Here is a 16,281-nt window from a genome sequence, read left to right as displayed (position 1 = left end):
GTGTTCTGTCATTCCTTCACCTGGGGAGCCGGGAGCCCGCTGGGAAGAGGAGAGAGAGGAAGAGTGTGGGAGTGAGACCGGAGTCTTGTCACTCCTGGACAAAAAGATCCCGGAGCTGGGCTCAGCCCCCCGGCCAGCAGCCTGCAGCCCCTGCGCCCCAGCCCTGGCAGGCAGTCCGCAGAAAAGCATCCGGCGCCGGAGTCTGTACGGCACCTATGGGTCAAGTGGACTGGTCTCCCTGGAGCAGCCCCCTTGCCCCCAGTGCGGTTTCAGAGGTCACTTCCTCGTTGACGACCCGGGGTGGAGCGGCCGTTTCTCCCGATCCATCCGCAACGGCGGAGGATCACCCTGCCCTCTTCCCGATATCCCTCTTCCAGGATCCGCACCAGCTCCTGGATCGCCTCAGAACGACCCATTTCCTGGGTGGCCGGTCCTGTCCGCCGTCCCTGAGCTGGAAGCCAGCGCCGATGCCGGTATAGGGTCAGAGTTGGGGGGGGTCGGACAGACTGAGGGGCACCCCAGGCCCGCGCCAGGTGGGTCCTGGTGCTTCTCGCCTTGCAGTCTCCCCAGGACAGAGCCCGGCTTCGGTGCAGCTGTCAGAGCAAGGCGCCTTTCCTGGCGGTGGGACATCGCCAGGGCTGACGCGCTGTCAAGGAGAATTCTTTCCGTCAGCCTTTAATTAACAACAGATACAATTAAAGTCACGCTCGTGTTTGTTGTTAGGGACAAGCAAGCTTCACGTCAGGCTCCATTAGCTTGGAGGAGACACGATGTTAACTAAACTGTCGGGTTTAACAACCAGTCATGAAGCAGATATGTTGCTTAACATTCGACTAACAACGTGACTCATCCCCCCCCTGTAACATCTCCAGGACAGAGAGATCCGTATTCCTCCTGCAGCCAGAAGCTGACTCTGCCAGGAACATGAGGAAGTGAAGAATGAGCAAAAGAGTAAAATCATAATGCAGTAACAATCCCTTCTATTACCACTGACCTCAGACAGGAACCTGCACTGAGAGAGAGAGGGGTTAATAGAGACACACTGACTGGACACTCCAGTACATTAACACTGCACTGAGAGAGAGAGAGAGGGGTTAATACAGACACACTGACTGGACACTCCAGTACATTAACACTGCACTGAGAGAGAGAGAGAGGGGTTAATACAGACACACTGACTGGACACTCCAGTACATGAACACTGCACTGAGAGAGAGAGGGGTTAATACAGACACACTGACTGGACACTCCAGTCTCACCCGTAGTCCAGTGCAGATGAAATGCGTCTGCTGTCATCTACATACAGAGACAACTCTTCAAGCAGAAGGACACACAATGATCATCAGGCCACACTGGAAAAACTACAGTACTGCTCACCGCAGTCACACGAGACAAAACACAGGTCAGCACACTGCAGTCGCTTTAATATTGACATCAAGTGGACAGTAGTGTGTAAATGCGTGTACACATCTGCAGAGACGTGCCGTCCTGCTGCTGTCACCATGCTGTTCTAGGTGAATGGCTGTGAGGCGTCAACAGCTGGGTGCGTTCTGGGTATAGGCAGGAAGCAGGCAGGCCTGCCAGTTCAATGTCAGAAATGAGGAGGTGAGGGAAGATGTTCAGAAATTGTGGCTTTAGCGTGAAGAGAGATGCCCAGTACGTCTCTCCCAAAGTCTCTTCAAGGTAGCGTGCCTTTTCTCACTGGACTGGACTGAGCTGGGCAAAGCCACAGTGACAAGTGGGGGTAGGAGTTTCATTCCCTGCTCCTTCGTGTGTCCCAGAGGGGTGACTGTGTGTCTGGGCTGAGTTTAGAGCTCTGATCACTCCTGTCATGTTACTCCCTCACGTGCCTCAGGCAGCTGCACCAGCTAGGTGTGTTTCCTGATGAACAGGACGAGCAGCTCAGGCTGAGCACCGACACAAGGACCCTGTCAGACCCAACAAGCAGCGTGACGAAATGAGGAACGTGTCAGACCTGACGAGAAGAGCAACGACATGAGGAGCCTGTCAAACCCAGCGAGCAGAGCGACGACACGAGGAACCTATCAGACCCGGCAAGCACAGCGACGACATGAGGAACCTGTCAGACCCGGCGAGCAGAGTGACGACACGAGGACCCTGTCAGACCCAGCGAGCAGAGCGACAACACAAGGAACCTATCAGACCCGGCAAGCACAGTGACGACATGAGGAACCTGTCAGACCCGGCGAGCAGAGTGACGACACGAGGACCCTGTCAGACCCAGCGAGCAGAGCGACAACACAAGGAACCTATCAGACCCGACAAGCAGAGTGACGAAATGAGGAACCTGTCAGACCCGACGAGAAGAGCAACGACACAAGGAGCCTGTCAAACCCAGCGAGCAGAGCAACGACACAAGGACTCTGTCAGACTCAGCGAGCAGAGTGACACCACAAGGAACCTATCAGACCTGACAAGCAGAGTGACGAAATGAGGAACCTGTCAGACCCAGTGAGCAGAGTGACAACATGAGGAACCTGTCAGACTCAGCGAGCAGAGTGACGACATGAGGAACCTATCAGACCTGGCAAGCAGAGCGACGACACGAGGAACCTATCAGACCCGGCAAGCAGAGCGACGACATGAGGACTCTGTCAGACCCAGTGAGCAGAGTGACAACATGAGGAACCTGTCAGACTCAGCGAGCAGAGCGACGACATGAGGAACCTATCAGACCCGGCGAACAGAGTGACGACACGAGGACCCTGTCAGACCCAGCGAGCAGAGCGACAACATGAGGAACCTGTCAGACTCAGCGAGCAGAGCGACTACACGAGGAACCTATCAGACCCGACAAGCAGAGGGACGAAATGAGGAACCTGTCAGACCCGACGAGAAGAGCAACAACACAAGGACTCTATCAGACTCAGCGAGAAGAGCGACGACACGAGGAACCTGTCAGACCCGACAAGCAGAGTGACGAAATGAGGAACCTGTCAGACTCGACGAGAAGAGCAACAAAACAAGGACTCTGTCAGACTCAGCTAGCAGAGCGACAACACGAGGAACCTGTCAGACCCAGCAAGCAGAGCGACGACAAGAGGAACCTATCAGACCTGGCAAGCAGAGCGACAACACGAGGAACCTTTCACTCCCGCCGAGCAGACAAAGGAGCATCTCACTGTCACGCAGAGCAATGACAAGAGGGACCAAGAGTGTCTCACTCTTACTGTGCAGTGCAGACAGTCGCCCAGAGACATTCACTCCCGAACAGTGAGCCAGCAGCTTTCCTGTGCAAAGAGAGCAGAGAAACAGAGAAAGAGAAACAGAAAGAGTGCGAGCAGGGTTGGACCGAGAGGAAGAGAGATTTCCACAGCATTGTTGTCAGGAATCTGGTCTAAGCAGCATTTTTTAGTGTGGTTTTACAACATTTTTTGATGAGCTGCTGTAATTACTCTAAAAGTAAAGAGCTTGGAAGTCTTGGACATTTTAGCTGTGGGAAATTCCAGGGAAGGAAGAGTCCTGGCCCTTCCTGTATTGGCCGCAGTCCCAGGAGACAGGGAGGACAGTGCAGTCGAGTGCAGCTTCGACACAAGCCTCTCCTGCTGAGCTCACTCCACACACAGGTCCGACAGGCCACGCTGGGGACACGGCAGTGAGTCTCCGTCGCTTTCTCTTCTCAAATCGGCGATTAGGAGCTTATTAACATGACGCCTGCATCCAGGCTGACTCCGAATTCATGTAGTCAGTGTCTCAGTGCCGGGTGAGAGGGAGGGAGTGAGGTGTGGTGGGGATCGGGGTGTCTCGGTGCCGGGTGAGAGGGAGGGAGTGAGGTGTGGTGGGGATCGGGGTGTCTCGGTGCCGGGTGAGAGGGAGGGAGTGAGGTGTGGTGGGGATCGGGGTGTCTCGGTGCCGGGTGAGAGGGAGGGAGTGAGGTGTGGTGGGGATCGGGGTGTCTCGGTGCCGGGTGAGAGGGAGGGAGTGAGGTGTGGTGGGGATCGGGGTGTCTCGGTGCCGGGTGAGAGGGAGGGAGTGAGGTGTGGTGGGGATCGGGGTGTCTCGGTGCCGGGTGAGAGGGAGGGAGTGAGGTGTGGTGGGGATCGGGGTGTCTCGGTGCCGGGTGAGAGGGAGGGAGTGAGGTGTGGTGGGGATCGGGGTGTCTCGGTGCCGGGTGAGTGAGGTGTGGTGGGGATCGGGGTGTCTCGGTGCCGGGTGAGAGGGAGGGAGTGAGGTGTGGTGGGGATCGGGGTGTCTCGGTGCTGGGGTGAGAGGGAGGGAGTGAGGTGTGGTGGGGATCGGGGTGTCTCGGTGCCGGGTGAGTGAGGTGTGGTGGGGATCAGGGTGTCTCGGTGCTGGGTGAGTGAGGTGTGGTGGGCATCGGGGTGTCTCAGTGCCGGGTGAGAGGGAGGGAGTGAGGTGTGGTGGGGATCGGGGTGTCTCGGTGCTGGGGTGAGAGGGAGGGAGTGAGGTGTGGTGGGGATCGGGGTGTCTCGGTGCCGGGTGAGAGGGAGGGAGTGAGGTGTGGTGGGGATCGGGGTGTCTCGGTGCCGGGTGAGAGGGAGGGAGTGAGGTGTGGTGGGGATCGGGGTGTCTCGGTGCTGGGGTCAGCAGTGTCTGATGTCTGTCTAAGCTGCTGTGTGTCCTGTCTCTCAGTGCCCCTCCGGCTGTGTGCAGGCAGCCTGCGTGAGGCCACTCATGGCTCTGAGGAGTCCAGCAGGGATCTTCTCCCTGACCCAGCTCTGCCTGCGTGAGTCTCCCTGCTCTCTTAGGTGCTCCTTCAGTTACATGCAGTCAGCTGGGCGCCCAGTTTGGCTGCATTTGCTAAGCAGTTCGTGCTGCTCAGGGATCTGGTTGTCCTCCATGAAGAGTTAGAGGGGTTTCTAAAAGTCCCTGCTTTCTGAATGAGGGAGGTTGCTAGGAGACCCAGCTATGCGAATCAGCGGGGTTGCTAGGAGACCCTAATTTGTGAATGAGGGAGGTTGCCAGGAGACCCTGCTATATGAGTGAGGGTGGGTTGCTAGGAGACCCTGCTATTCGAGTGAATGGGGTTGCTAGGGGACCCTGTTATGTGAATGAGGGAGGTTGCTAGGAGATCCTGCTATTTGAGTGAGGGAGGTTACTAGGAGACCTGAGGTGTCTGAGGACTCACCCCCCTCTCTCCTCTCTCTCATTCTCTCTCTCCACACTCTCCTCCCTCTATCCCCTCTCTCTCCTCTTCACACCCCTCTCTCCTCCATCTCTCTCCTGTCTCCAGTGCTTGTCCATATTCAGTCCCTTTCAGTCCAGCTGAAATCCCAGTTCCAGAATGTGATCCCGGGTCAGGACCTGGTTCTGAAGGCTCAGATTGACACCGAGCCCTCAGAATCCGTGTACATGGTGTCCTGGGAGCGCGGGCACCCCGGAGACTCCCTGCTCCAGATCGCCAAGCTCTTCCGGCGGCCCACGGAGAACCTGAAGACGTTCAGTGAGCGTGTTGGGCTGACTGACAGCGGCGCCACCCTGTGGCTGAGGAACTTCAGTGCAGCTGATAGTGGGCTGTACGGCATCTTCGTCACCGCAGAGGATGGGACAGAGAGCTCGGCGCAGGCCACAGTGAGTGAGTACGGTAAGAGAGACTGGTCACTGTGGCTAATCCACACCCAATGACCCTCACAGCCTCCAACTGACACCAGCGCACACTGACACACACTGTCACACACGGACACACTCTGACACAAAGTCACTGACACACAGAGCAGGAAGAAAAAAGATCTGGGAACAAATCTGCCGGAAGGAGTTTAGAGGGGAGGTGTGAAGATGTGAAGCAGTCTTCCCATCCAGCAGTGTGAACTGAAAGTGACAACCCTGGTGATCTGCGGTTATCGCAGTGACTCGTGACGCACTCCTCCGACAGGACAGGTCCGTGATGGAGTGGCGGTACCATCGGGCACACAGCGAGCGACCCACTGACCTCTCGTAGCGGCACATTGCCCTGGGGACGATCCTGGAGAAAACTCCACAGCCACAGAGAGAACATGCACACTTCACACTCTCACTGACACACACACACACTCTCACACTCTCATTCACTCTCACTGACACACACACACTCTCACATACACACACACTGACACACACACACACTCTCACACACACACACACACTCTCACTGACACACTGACACACACACACACACTCTCATTCACTCATACGCTCTCACTGACACACACACTCTCTCACACACACTCACACTCATTCACGCACACACACTCTCACACACTCTCTCTCTCTCTCTCACACACACACACACACACACACTCACACACTCTCTCTCTCTCTCTCTCTCACACACACACACTCTCTCTGCTCCAGCCCGGGGTGCAGTGCTCTTGCTCAGTGTGGGACAGTGACAGCCCCCCTCTCTCCACAGAGCTCATCTCCAGCGTGTCCGTCTCCCTGGCTGCAGGCAGCCCCCCCGCCCTGCTCTGCGCAGTGGGGCGCGGCACCTCTCCTGTCTTCCAGTGGTTGCAGGCCGGGGTGCCTGTGTCCCCGGGCCGGTACCGGCTGTCTGCGGACGGGCGCTCCCTGGCGCCCGCGGGCCTGGCGCCGCTGTGCGGGCACTTCACCTGCCAGGTGCACAACGAGCTGGGGGAGGCGACGGCCAACTACACCGCGCAGGGTGAGTGTCCCCCACTCTCCCAGGGGGCTGAGGGGTGTCCCTCTCTCTCACCAGGGGCTGAGGGGTCTCCCCCACTCTTCCAGGGGGCTGAGGGGTGTCCCTCTCTCTCTCACAGGGGGCTGAGGGGTCTCCCCCGCTCTCACAGGAGGCTGAGGGGTGTCCCTCCCTCTCACAGGGGGCTGAGGGGTCTCCCCCGCTCTCACAGGAGGCTGAGGGATGTCCCTCCCTCTCACAGGAGGCTGAGGGGTGTCCCCCGCTCTCACAGGAGGCTGAGGGGTGTCCCTCTCTCTCTCACAGGGGGGCTGAGGGGTGTCCCTCTCTCTCTCTCTCAGGGGGGGCTGAGGGGTGTCCCTCTCTCTCAGGGGGGGCTGAGGGGTGTCCCCCTCTCAGGGGTTGTTAAGGTCTGTGCAGTCATGCAGTAGCAGTGCTAATCTGTGTGGAGAGAAGCAGTAGTCCGGACTGCAGCTCTGTCGCTCCAGAGTCAGCAGTGCTCTTTCTTCACTGTCACAGGCTCCCAGTGCACTGGCCAGACTGGGAAGACTGGGAAGAGGGGGTTCCCATGGCTGGGGGCAGGGCTGGCTCTGGCCCTGGGCTGTGCGACTGTTCTGGCTGTTGTAATTTGCAGGTAAGAATCCTGGTGCCCCGGGCGAGGAGCTGTCTGCAGCCAGGCATACTCCGTCTTGACAAACAGCCCCAGTGTATTACACCTGCCTCTCTGTCTGTCCCTTTGTCCATCTGTCTATCCCCTCTGTCTTCTGTCTGTCCCTCTGTCCTCTGCCCCTGTCTCTCAGTGTGATTCTGTGTCCTGCCCTGCCCCAGTCCCTCTCTAGTCGTAGTGTGAGTCTGGTTGTGTCCTTTGCCTGCCCCTCTGTCCTCTTCCCCTCTGTCTGTCCTCTGCCCCGTCTCTCAGTGTGAGTCTGGTTGTGTCCTTTGTCTGCCCCTCTGTCCTCTGTCCTCTGCCCCGTCTCTCAGTGTGATTCTGTGCCCTGCCCTGCCCCAGTCCCTTGCTAGGCCTAGTGTGAGTCTGGTTGTGTCCTCTGTCCTGCTGTTTTCTCAGGCAGTGCATGGCTCGGGCTCGGAGCTAAATCTGAGGGATCTCGCCCTGGGATCACAGCTGCAGTGAGCAGGAACAGGGGCGTGTGGAGCTCGGTCTCCGACCCAGCGGACAGGCGGAGCAGCTCGGACCCTCTCAGGACAGGTGACCCCGGTCATCACCACCAGATCCACCGGAACAGGTGGACAGTGCAGGAAGCCAGGAAACATGGACTTTTTATCACGTTTTCATTTAATAATGTGTAATACTGCCAAGCTCAGAAAATAGACACTTTGTTTAATTATGTCTGGCCTCAACTCCAGTGTTAGAAGTAGTTCAAGTAGGGAGCTGCGTCAGCATGCATAGGAACAAGTAAAGTTTATTCCACGCTGGAAAGAGACGTTTCAGGTGTGTGGAGCCCTCTTCAGGTCTTTTAATCTCTTTTCAGTAAGGAATAAACCTTTACCTGTTCCTTTAGCGTTACAAGACCAACAAGGCCTTTACCAGCCTGGTTGTGGATTCTGTCCGTGAAAGAGCATCAACTGCCGGTCACTGTGTTTATAAAATCGCCTCCCCTGTTGGTCAACACCCACTCAAAAACTCATCACTGCACCTAACCATCATACTGCTGCCCTCTGTTGCTCAGGACCAGTTACTGCACCTAACCCTCATACTGCTGCCCTCTGTTGCTCAGGATCAGTTACTGCACCTAGTCAGAATACTGCTGCCCTCTGTTGCTCAGGATCAGTTACTGCACCTAGTCAGAATACTGCTGCCCTCTGTTGCTCAGGACCAGTTACTGCACCTAGTCACAATACTGCTGCCCTCTGTTGCTCAGGACCAGTTACTGCACCTAGTCACAATACTGCTGCCCTCTGTTGCTCAGGACCAGTTACTGCACCTAGTCAGAATACTGCTGCCCTCTGTTGCTCAGGACCAGTTACTGCACCTAGTCAGAATACTGCTGCGCTCTGTTGCTCAGCACCAGTTACTGCACCTAATCAGAATACTGCTGCCCTCTGATGATCAGATACCATCAGCGCACCTTTTAACACTAAGGATGCCAACATTCAGACTCAGTAAAACAGGAGAGAAACAAAGCTGTATCAAACTGTGACGGGCACGTCCTGTTTATTTACAATGACAAAAAAAAAACAGCAAGAATTTTAATTACAGTGTCATCAGGAAGCCACAAAATAAAAAATTAACATTTACAAATGGTAATAGTATTAATAATAATTACAATGAACGATATAAACATTGTACACAGCAATTAGAAGACACAGCTGTTGATGAAACGAGCTCGTTTGGCTTTCTCTCTGCATCAGTGTGTCTCCCTCTGTCTCCATATGTCTATTACCACAGCAGCCCTCAGTCCCAGTCTGCCTCTCTCACAGGAGCGTGATGTTGTCCACCCCCAGGCCACAGGCCCAGCCCTCAGTCCCAGTCTGCCTCTCTCACAGGAGGGTGATGTTGTCCAGGCCACAGTCCCAGTCTGCCTCTCTCACAGGAGCGTGTTGTCCAGGCCACAGTCCCAGTCTGCCTCTCTCACAGGAGGGTGATGTTGTCCACCCCCAGGCCACAGGCCCAGCCCTCAGTCCCAGTCTGCCTCTCTCACAGGAGGGTGATGTTGTCCAGGCTGCTGTCCCAGTCTGCCTCTCTCACAGGAGCGTGTTGTCCAGGCCACAGTCCCAGTCTGCCTCTCTCACAGGAGGGTGTTGTCCAGGCCGCTGTCCCAGTCTGCCTCTCTCACAGGAGGGTGATGCTGTCCAGGCCGCTGTCCCAGTCTGCCTCTCTCACAGGAGGGTGATGTTGTCCAGGCTGCTGTCCCAGTCTGCCTCTCTCACAGGAGGGTGATGTTGTCCAGGCTGCTGTCCCAGTCTGCCTCTCTCACAGGAGCGTGTTGTCCAGGCCACAGTCCCAGTCTGCCTCTCTCACAGGAGGGTGATGTTGTCCAGGCCGCTGTCCCAGTCTGCCTCTCTCACAGGAGGGTGATGTTGTCCAGGCCGCTGTCCCAGTCTGCCTCTCTCACAGGAGGGTGATGTTGTCCAGGCCGCTGTCCCAGTCTGCCTCTCTCACAGGAGGGTGATGTTGTCCAGGCCCAGCCCATTCTCGATGGCCGTCTGGTAGATCTCGATGGCTTCGGCTATGGGCAGGCCGCTGTCGCCCGTCTCGATGATGGCGATTGTGTCTCCGAACTCCGTGCACATGATGGTGGGCGTCCCTTGCGTCTGGGAGTGAGGGACAGAGCAACAAAGAGAGAGAAATCCAATTAATGTTGCAGTCGTGCTCCCTCTCGCTCAGCTACGACTACAGCACATGGAGGGTCACAGCGGTACAACAGTAATGAAAGGGGAACTGCAGGCCCAGTTTCTCAGATTAGTTATTAAATCTCAGTTGTTAAATTAATTCATTACCCCCACGCCCCCCCCGACGCGGTCTCTCTCCCGCTGGCTGGAGTTACCACCAGGCCCCACGCCCCGGTCTGTCTGTCTGTCTCTCTCTGGAGTTACCTGCTGCAGCTGGATGACCTGCGGCGGGGCAGCAGCCTGAGTCTCCCTCTGCTGGCGGAGGGCAGGAGCGGCGGCCGACAGCTCCACCACACCGCTGTCGGCGGCGGCAGGGCCGCTCACCACGATGGCGCTGGCACCCTCGGCCCCCGGGGCGCCCCCCCCGCCCCCGCCCGCGGCGGCCCTGCGCGCGTGGGTCTTGCGGTGGCTGCGCAGGTTGGAGAAGGTCTTGAAGGCCTTGCCGCAGAGCGGGCAGGCGTGCGGGCGCTCGCCGGTGTGCGTGCGCCGGTGCTCGGCCAGGTGCATGGACTGCACGAAGCCCTTGTGGCAGAGCTCGCAGCGGAAGGGGCGCTCGCCAGAGTGCGTGCGCAGGTGCTCGCGCAGGTGGGTGTTCTGGCGGAAGCGCTTGCCGCAGTGCGGGCAGGGGAAGGGCCGCTCGCCCGTGTGCACGCGCTGGTGCAGCGCCAGCCCCGAGGACGACACGAAGAGCTTGCCGCACACGGCGCACTGGTGGCCGCGCCGGGGGGCGGGCGGCGCCGGGCAGCCCAGCTCGTGCAGCCGCAGGTTGGCCGCGGAGTTGAGCCGCTTGCCGCAGACGGAGCAGTCCAGGCCGGGCCGCAGCCCCGCGGCGGAGGGTGCCGGGTCGGGGCCGGGCCGGGAGGGCTCGGCGGCGGGAAGCGAGGCGCCGGGGTCCCCCGCCGCGCCGTGCGCCTCCTGCTGGTGCCGGTCCAGCTGGCGCTTGCGCAGGAAGCCCGAGGGGCAGCGGGCGCAGGGGTAGGGCGGGGGGGCGCCGGCGTGCTGGGCGTAGCGGTGGGCCGCCAGCTTGGCCGGGCGCACGAAGGCGGCGGGGCAGTCGGGGCAGGGGAAGGGCGCGGGGCTGGCGTGCAGCAGGCGGTGCTGGCGCAGGTTCGAGGACTGCGAGAAGGCCTTGAGGCAGACGTCGCAGCGGTAGGGCCGCAGGCCGGAGTGCGTGAGGCCGTGGCGCGACAGGTTGGCCAGCGAGGAGAAGGTCTTGCCGCAGTCGCTGCACTGGAAGGGGCGCTCGCCCGTGTGCGTGCGCAGGTGGTTGCGCACGTGCACCTGCTTCTTGAAGGGCTTGCCGCACACGCCGCACTTGAAGCGGCGCTCCAGCACGTGCACCGTGCGGCGGTGGCGCACCAGCCGGATCTGCGTGGGGAAGGACTTGGGGCACGAGGGGCAGGGGAACGGCCGGTCGCGGGCGGGCGGCTCCGCCCTCACCCCGTTCGCCACGGAGTCGGCCGCGGCGTTCCCGGCGTCAGGAACTGCGGGAGCGGCCCTGTCCCGGGCCTGGTGTTCCTCCGGCAGCGACGCCCTGCTCCCGTCCTCTCCTCCTCTCCCGTTGCCCGGCTCTGCCTCCCCTCCCGCCTCGCTCTCTCCTCCGTCCGCCCCCCTGGAGTCTCCCGCCGGGGCCGCCGCAGTACCCCCTCCGCTCAGGCAGAGGGCGCCGTCCGGCAGGTCGCTTCCCGTCTGAAGCGCGGGGACCGGCTGTACCGCCTCGCACTCCGGCTGCGACACGGGCTGCGCGCCCAGGAGGGCCAGCGGCTTCCGGGGAGACAGCGCCACCTACAGGAGGAAAGGGCAAAGCGCGGGTGAGCGGGGCAGGGCAGGGCGGGGGACAGGCAGCTACGGAAACACACCGACTGCGGAGCTGGACGCACAGGAGACGGAGTAAATCAAGGCTCTGCAACGGGGGGGTATCCCGGGGCGACGCGACCGAGCGGAAGACGGGACACTTTCGTGGCGCGTCAGGGAGAGAACAGAGCCACCGTTACCATGGAGACGGGGATGCCGGGGCGGGCGCTGTGCGTGCGGCGGTGGTACAGGAACTTGGTCATGTTGGTGAAGGTTTTGGCGCAGTACTGGCAGCGGTGGAGGGGCTCAGCTGTGTGGGACTTCCTGCGGAGAGAGGGAAGGGGACCGGGAGGGAGGAAGCAGGAGGGAGATCAGCGTTTTTCGGCCGGCGAAGGAGTACGGCTCTCTCTCTCACTCTCTCTCTCTCGCTCATTCGCGCTCTCTCTCTCTCTCGTTCATTCTTTCTCTCTCTCTCTCTCGCTCATTCGCTCTCTCTCTCTCGCGCTTCTGGGCAGCACCTGTGCATGATCAGGGTCATCTCCGTGGCGAAGCCCAGGCCGCAGTCGAGACAGAGGTACCGCGCCTCGCCGGAGTGGGCGCGCAGGTGCGTCTCCAGCGACGACGCCTTCTTGAACAGCTTGCGGCACTCCGGGCACTCGTGGGTGCCGTGCTCGTGCACGCGCCGGTGCGCGGACAGCCGGTTGGCCGAGGTGAAGGTGCGCCGGCACTCCTCGCACTGCAGCGGGACGGGGGCGGGGCCGGCAGCCGCGGGGCTGCGGCTCCGGGGCAGGGGGAGGCCAGGGGCGCACTGGTGTCGGCGGTGGGATACCGAGACGGGGCCGGGCCTGTCCAGGAACGCAGGTCCCTTGACTCTTCCTCTTTCTCCCTCTTCCCCCTCCTCCTCCTCCTCCTCCTCCTCACCCCCTCCTCCTCCTCCTCCTGCCGCCTCCATCACACCCTCCCCACTCTCCTTCTCTTGCCCCAGGAAGTGCTCCCCCTGGTGCTGCAGGAAGTCCTCCGGCGTCTGGAAGAGCAATGCGCACTCGGAGCACTCGTACGGGTGGAATATCACCACCTCCCCCGCCCCGTCCTCGTCCTGCCCCGCCCCCGCACTGTCCCCCTCCCTCCCCTTCACCCCCCCTTGCGCCTTCTGCCCTCCGGGGGGCACCCCACCCGTCGCCTGGGCTCGCTGGTAGCAGTGCTCCGGGAAGGGGGGGTGGGCAGCCGTGCGGCCGCCGCCGCCGTGAGGCGCCACGTGGGCGAGGAGGCCGTTGCCGTGGAGCTCCCTGGGGGGGCAGCTGGGCAACAGGGGGGCCAACCTGCCCCGGCGGGGGGCAGGGGGGAGGGGCGTCCCGTCGGCCAGAGCCTGGGCCGTGCAGAGCTGCAGCCGGAGCGTGGCGGTGCCAGCGGCGCCGCCGGAGAGGGAGGTGACGCCGGGAAGTGTGGCGCCCCGGCCGGTGGGGAGGGAGGAGGCCGCGTCCTGCTGCTGCTGCTGCTGCTGGGCCGCCAACACCTAACACAGGGAGCGGGGGGGGAGAGGGAGACAGAGGGACGGGACAGGAGAGTGAGAAAACATCCGACGCTCCATCTGCACGGGACGGAAAGGGGACCAACAGTACCTGAGCCAGAATCTCGCCAGCTCGCTGCTCACTCAGGACCAGGTTCTGAACACTGACGAATGGACCGAGCGAGCCGTCTGTCTGCAACAACAGCTCCTGAAAGACAAAGCAAGAGGCACATGCTGGACTGACTGGACACTCCAGGACATCAACACTGCACTGAGAGAGAGAGGGGGGTTAATACAGACACACTGACTGGACACTCCAGTACATGAACACTGCACTGAGAGAGAGAGGGGTTAATACAGACACACTGACTGGACACTCCAGTACATTAACACTGCACTGAGTGAGAGAGGGGTTAATACAGACACACTGACTGGACACTCCAGTACATTAACACTGCACTGAGAGAGAGAGGGGTTAATACAGACACACTGACTGGACACTCCAGTACATTAACACTGCACTGAGAGAGAGAGGGGTTAATACAGACACACTGTCATGCAGCAGACAGACAGCTGACTCACTGTCTCTGGACTCTGTGCGTGCATCCATCTGTCCGGCTGTCTTGCTGTGCATCTGTCTGTGCGCCAGCCACACCTCGGGTGAGTCGAAAAGCGCCTGACACTCCAGACACTGGTACTGTATCTGCCCAGCTAGCGGCAGAGCTGTGTGCACTGGGGTCCCAACACTGCCAGACTCCACCACCTGGCAGAGCCCTGAGAACAAGAACAGGTCACAGTCAGAGCGCCACACACAGCACCGTCCCAGCACGCTGTACTGACACACACACACACACACACACACACACACAGCACCGTCCCAGCACGCTGTACTGACACACACACACACACACACAGCACCGTCCCAGCACGCTGTACTGACACACACACACACACACACAGCACCATCCCAGCACGCTGTACTGACACACACACACACACACAGCACAGTCCCAGCACGCTGTACTGACACACACACACACACAGCACCATCCCAGCACGCTGTACTGACACACACACACACACACACAGCACAGTCCCAGCACGCTGTACTGACACACACACACACACAGCACCGTCCCAGCACGCTGTACTGACACACACAGCACCGTCCCAGCACGCTGTACTGACACACACGCACACGCACACGCACACGCACACACAGCACAGTCCCAGCACGCTGTTCCGACACACTGCACTGAGACAGCAGAGCACACTGTACTCACACACTGTATTGACACACCGTACTGGGACCCTGTACTCACACACGAACTCACAAATCCACCCTCAGCCTCTCTCACCCTGCTCCGTCTCTACCCCTCCCTCCCGGAGGTGTAGCTCCTGGTGCAGGAGCAGCTCTTCTGGGGTGCTCAGCACCGCCCCGCACTCCAGACACTGGTACTGGCTCTCGGGGAGCCCCCCCAGCCCGGCGAGGGACAGCTGGGGGTCAGAGGCGGCCCCCCGGGCTCCGTCGGGCCCCCCGTCCTCGGCTCCCTCTCCGTCCGGCCCCGTGTGGCTCTGCTGGTGCAGCAGCACCTCCTCCAGCGTGTTGAAGAGCTGGGCACACTCGCTGCACATGTACTGGTGCTGGATGTACAGCGAGGGGGGCTCCGGCTCTCCCTGCTGGTCGGACATGGCGGCGCGGGCGGGGGGCGAGTTTCCGTCGGTGTGCAGCCAGAGAGGAGGAGGAGGAGGAGGAGGAGCTGCGCCCTCTCCGTGCTCTTCACTTCAACCCCTGTGCCTCCTTTCTTCCTCCACTGCTTCTCCCTGTCTTCTTAGGAATTCAACGCAACTACAAACCTGGGAGGACAAATCACAGGTAGAATCACTTGTCCCGTTAATAGAGACTCTCTGCATCAATATTAATATCAGTACTGATGTTAATAATATTAACGAGACTCTCTAAAACAGCCACTGACACTGACAGAGCAGTCTGAGAGTCTCCAGGCTGGACTGGACTGACCGGACTGGGAGCTGGATTAGTTATGAACTGGGATTATAATCAGACTGACACTGACAGAGCAGTCTGAGAGTCTCCAGGCTGGACTGGACTGACTGGACTGGGAGCTGGATTAGTTCTTCACTGGGATTATAATCAGACTCCACTGACACTGACAGAGCAGTCTGAGAGTCTCCAGGCTGGACTGGACTGACTGGACTGGGAGCTGGATTAGTGATTCACTGGGATTATAATCAGACTGACACTGACAGAGCAGTCTGAGAGTCTCCAGGCTGGACTGGACTGACTGGACTGGGAGCTGGATTAGTGATTCACTGGGATTATAATCAGACTCACACTGACACTGACAGAGCAGTCTGAGAGTCTCCAGGCTGGACTGGACTGGACTGACTGGACTGGGAGCTGGACTAGTGATTAACAGGGCTTCCACACCCTGACGCTGACAGAGCCGTCTGCACCGGACCCGGCAGCGCAGGTCCACACACGTGTGTGACACACGGCGCTCCGGGTCCCGGCTGCTGCTCCCCGGCTCAGCCGCCTCTCCGCCAGCAGCAGTGCCGGCCGCTCGCCGCTGGCGGCGCTCTCCGGGATCCTGCAGGCTCGGCTCTGCGGGCCGGCCGCGGTGGACCCCGGAGCCTGTCCGTCGTGAGGCGGCGCTCTCCTTTTTCCCCGCAGCTCTGCGGCGGCCAGGCCAGACCGAGCCTTCCCTCCTCCCCCGGTCCCTCCATCTTACCTCAGCGCCCGTCGCTGGGTCCGGCCTCCTGCGCTCCCGGCGGGGCGGCTCGGGGGCTCTTCCTCGGTCGCGACGACCCGGTGCTGGCCCGTCTCCTCCGGGCGGTGTCGAAAACCCGAAATAAACACACCCCGGATCCCAGGAACCCGACATTTGCCGCGTCCTGCTCCCTCGCGTCTCGCCAGCCGCCCGCCCCGCTCCCCGGCCGTGTGACGCAGGAGAGGACGCTGATTGGACGGGCCGGCCGCCACTCTCCGGGAGCGGGGCCC

The 16,281-nt window shown here is 60.2% G+C and overlaps 2 protein-coding genes across 2 annotated transcripts in view; one reads left to right on the top strand and one right to left on the bottom strand.

The window, feature by feature from the left end:
- Positions 1-8,873, top strand: part of LOC148815031 (uncharacterized) — a 9,578-nt gene extending 705 nt beyond the window's left edge. Inside the window, exons 3-7 of the mRNA XM_088905807.1 lie at positions 2-533; positions 5,216-5,566; positions 6,371-6,619; positions 7,130-7,244; positions 7,677-8,873. Coding sequence (XP_088761933.1) covers positions 2-533; positions 5,216-5,566; positions 6,371-6,619; positions 7,130-7,244; positions 7,677-7,704 — 1,275 coding nt within the window. The 3' untranslated portion in view covers positions 7,705-8,873. The remainder of the gene's footprint in view (position 1; positions 534-5,215; positions 5,567-6,370; positions 6,620-7,129; positions 7,245-7,676) is intronic.
- Positions 8,756-16,281, bottom strand: znf526 (zinc finger protein 526). Its single transcript, XM_088905402.1, has 8 exons — positions 16,013-16,281; positions 14,621-15,119; positions 13,834-14,036; positions 13,375-13,470; positions 12,274-13,268; positions 11,956-12,079; positions 10,166-11,746; positions 8,756-9,883 (listed from the first exon to the last, which is right to left on the bottom strand). Exons 2-8 carry the CDS (start codon positions 14,952-14,954, stop codon positions 9,728-9,730), a joined length of 3,489 nt encoding a protein of 1,162 aa, XP_088761528.1. The 5' UTR covers positions 14,955-15,119; positions 16,013-16,281; the 3' UTR covers positions 8,756-9,727.

Source organism: Atractosteus spatula, chromosome 25 (assembly GCF_055471065.1).
Source record: "Atractosteus spatula isolate fAtrSpa1 chromosome 25, fAtrSpa1.hap1, whole genome shotgun sequence".
NCBI lineage: Eukaryota > Metazoa > Chordata > Actinopteri > Semionotiformes > Lepisosteidae > Atractosteus > Atractosteus spatula.
The sequence above is the reverse complement of the archived record's forward strand: the minus strand, read 5'-3'. Positions and strand labels throughout refer to the sequence as shown.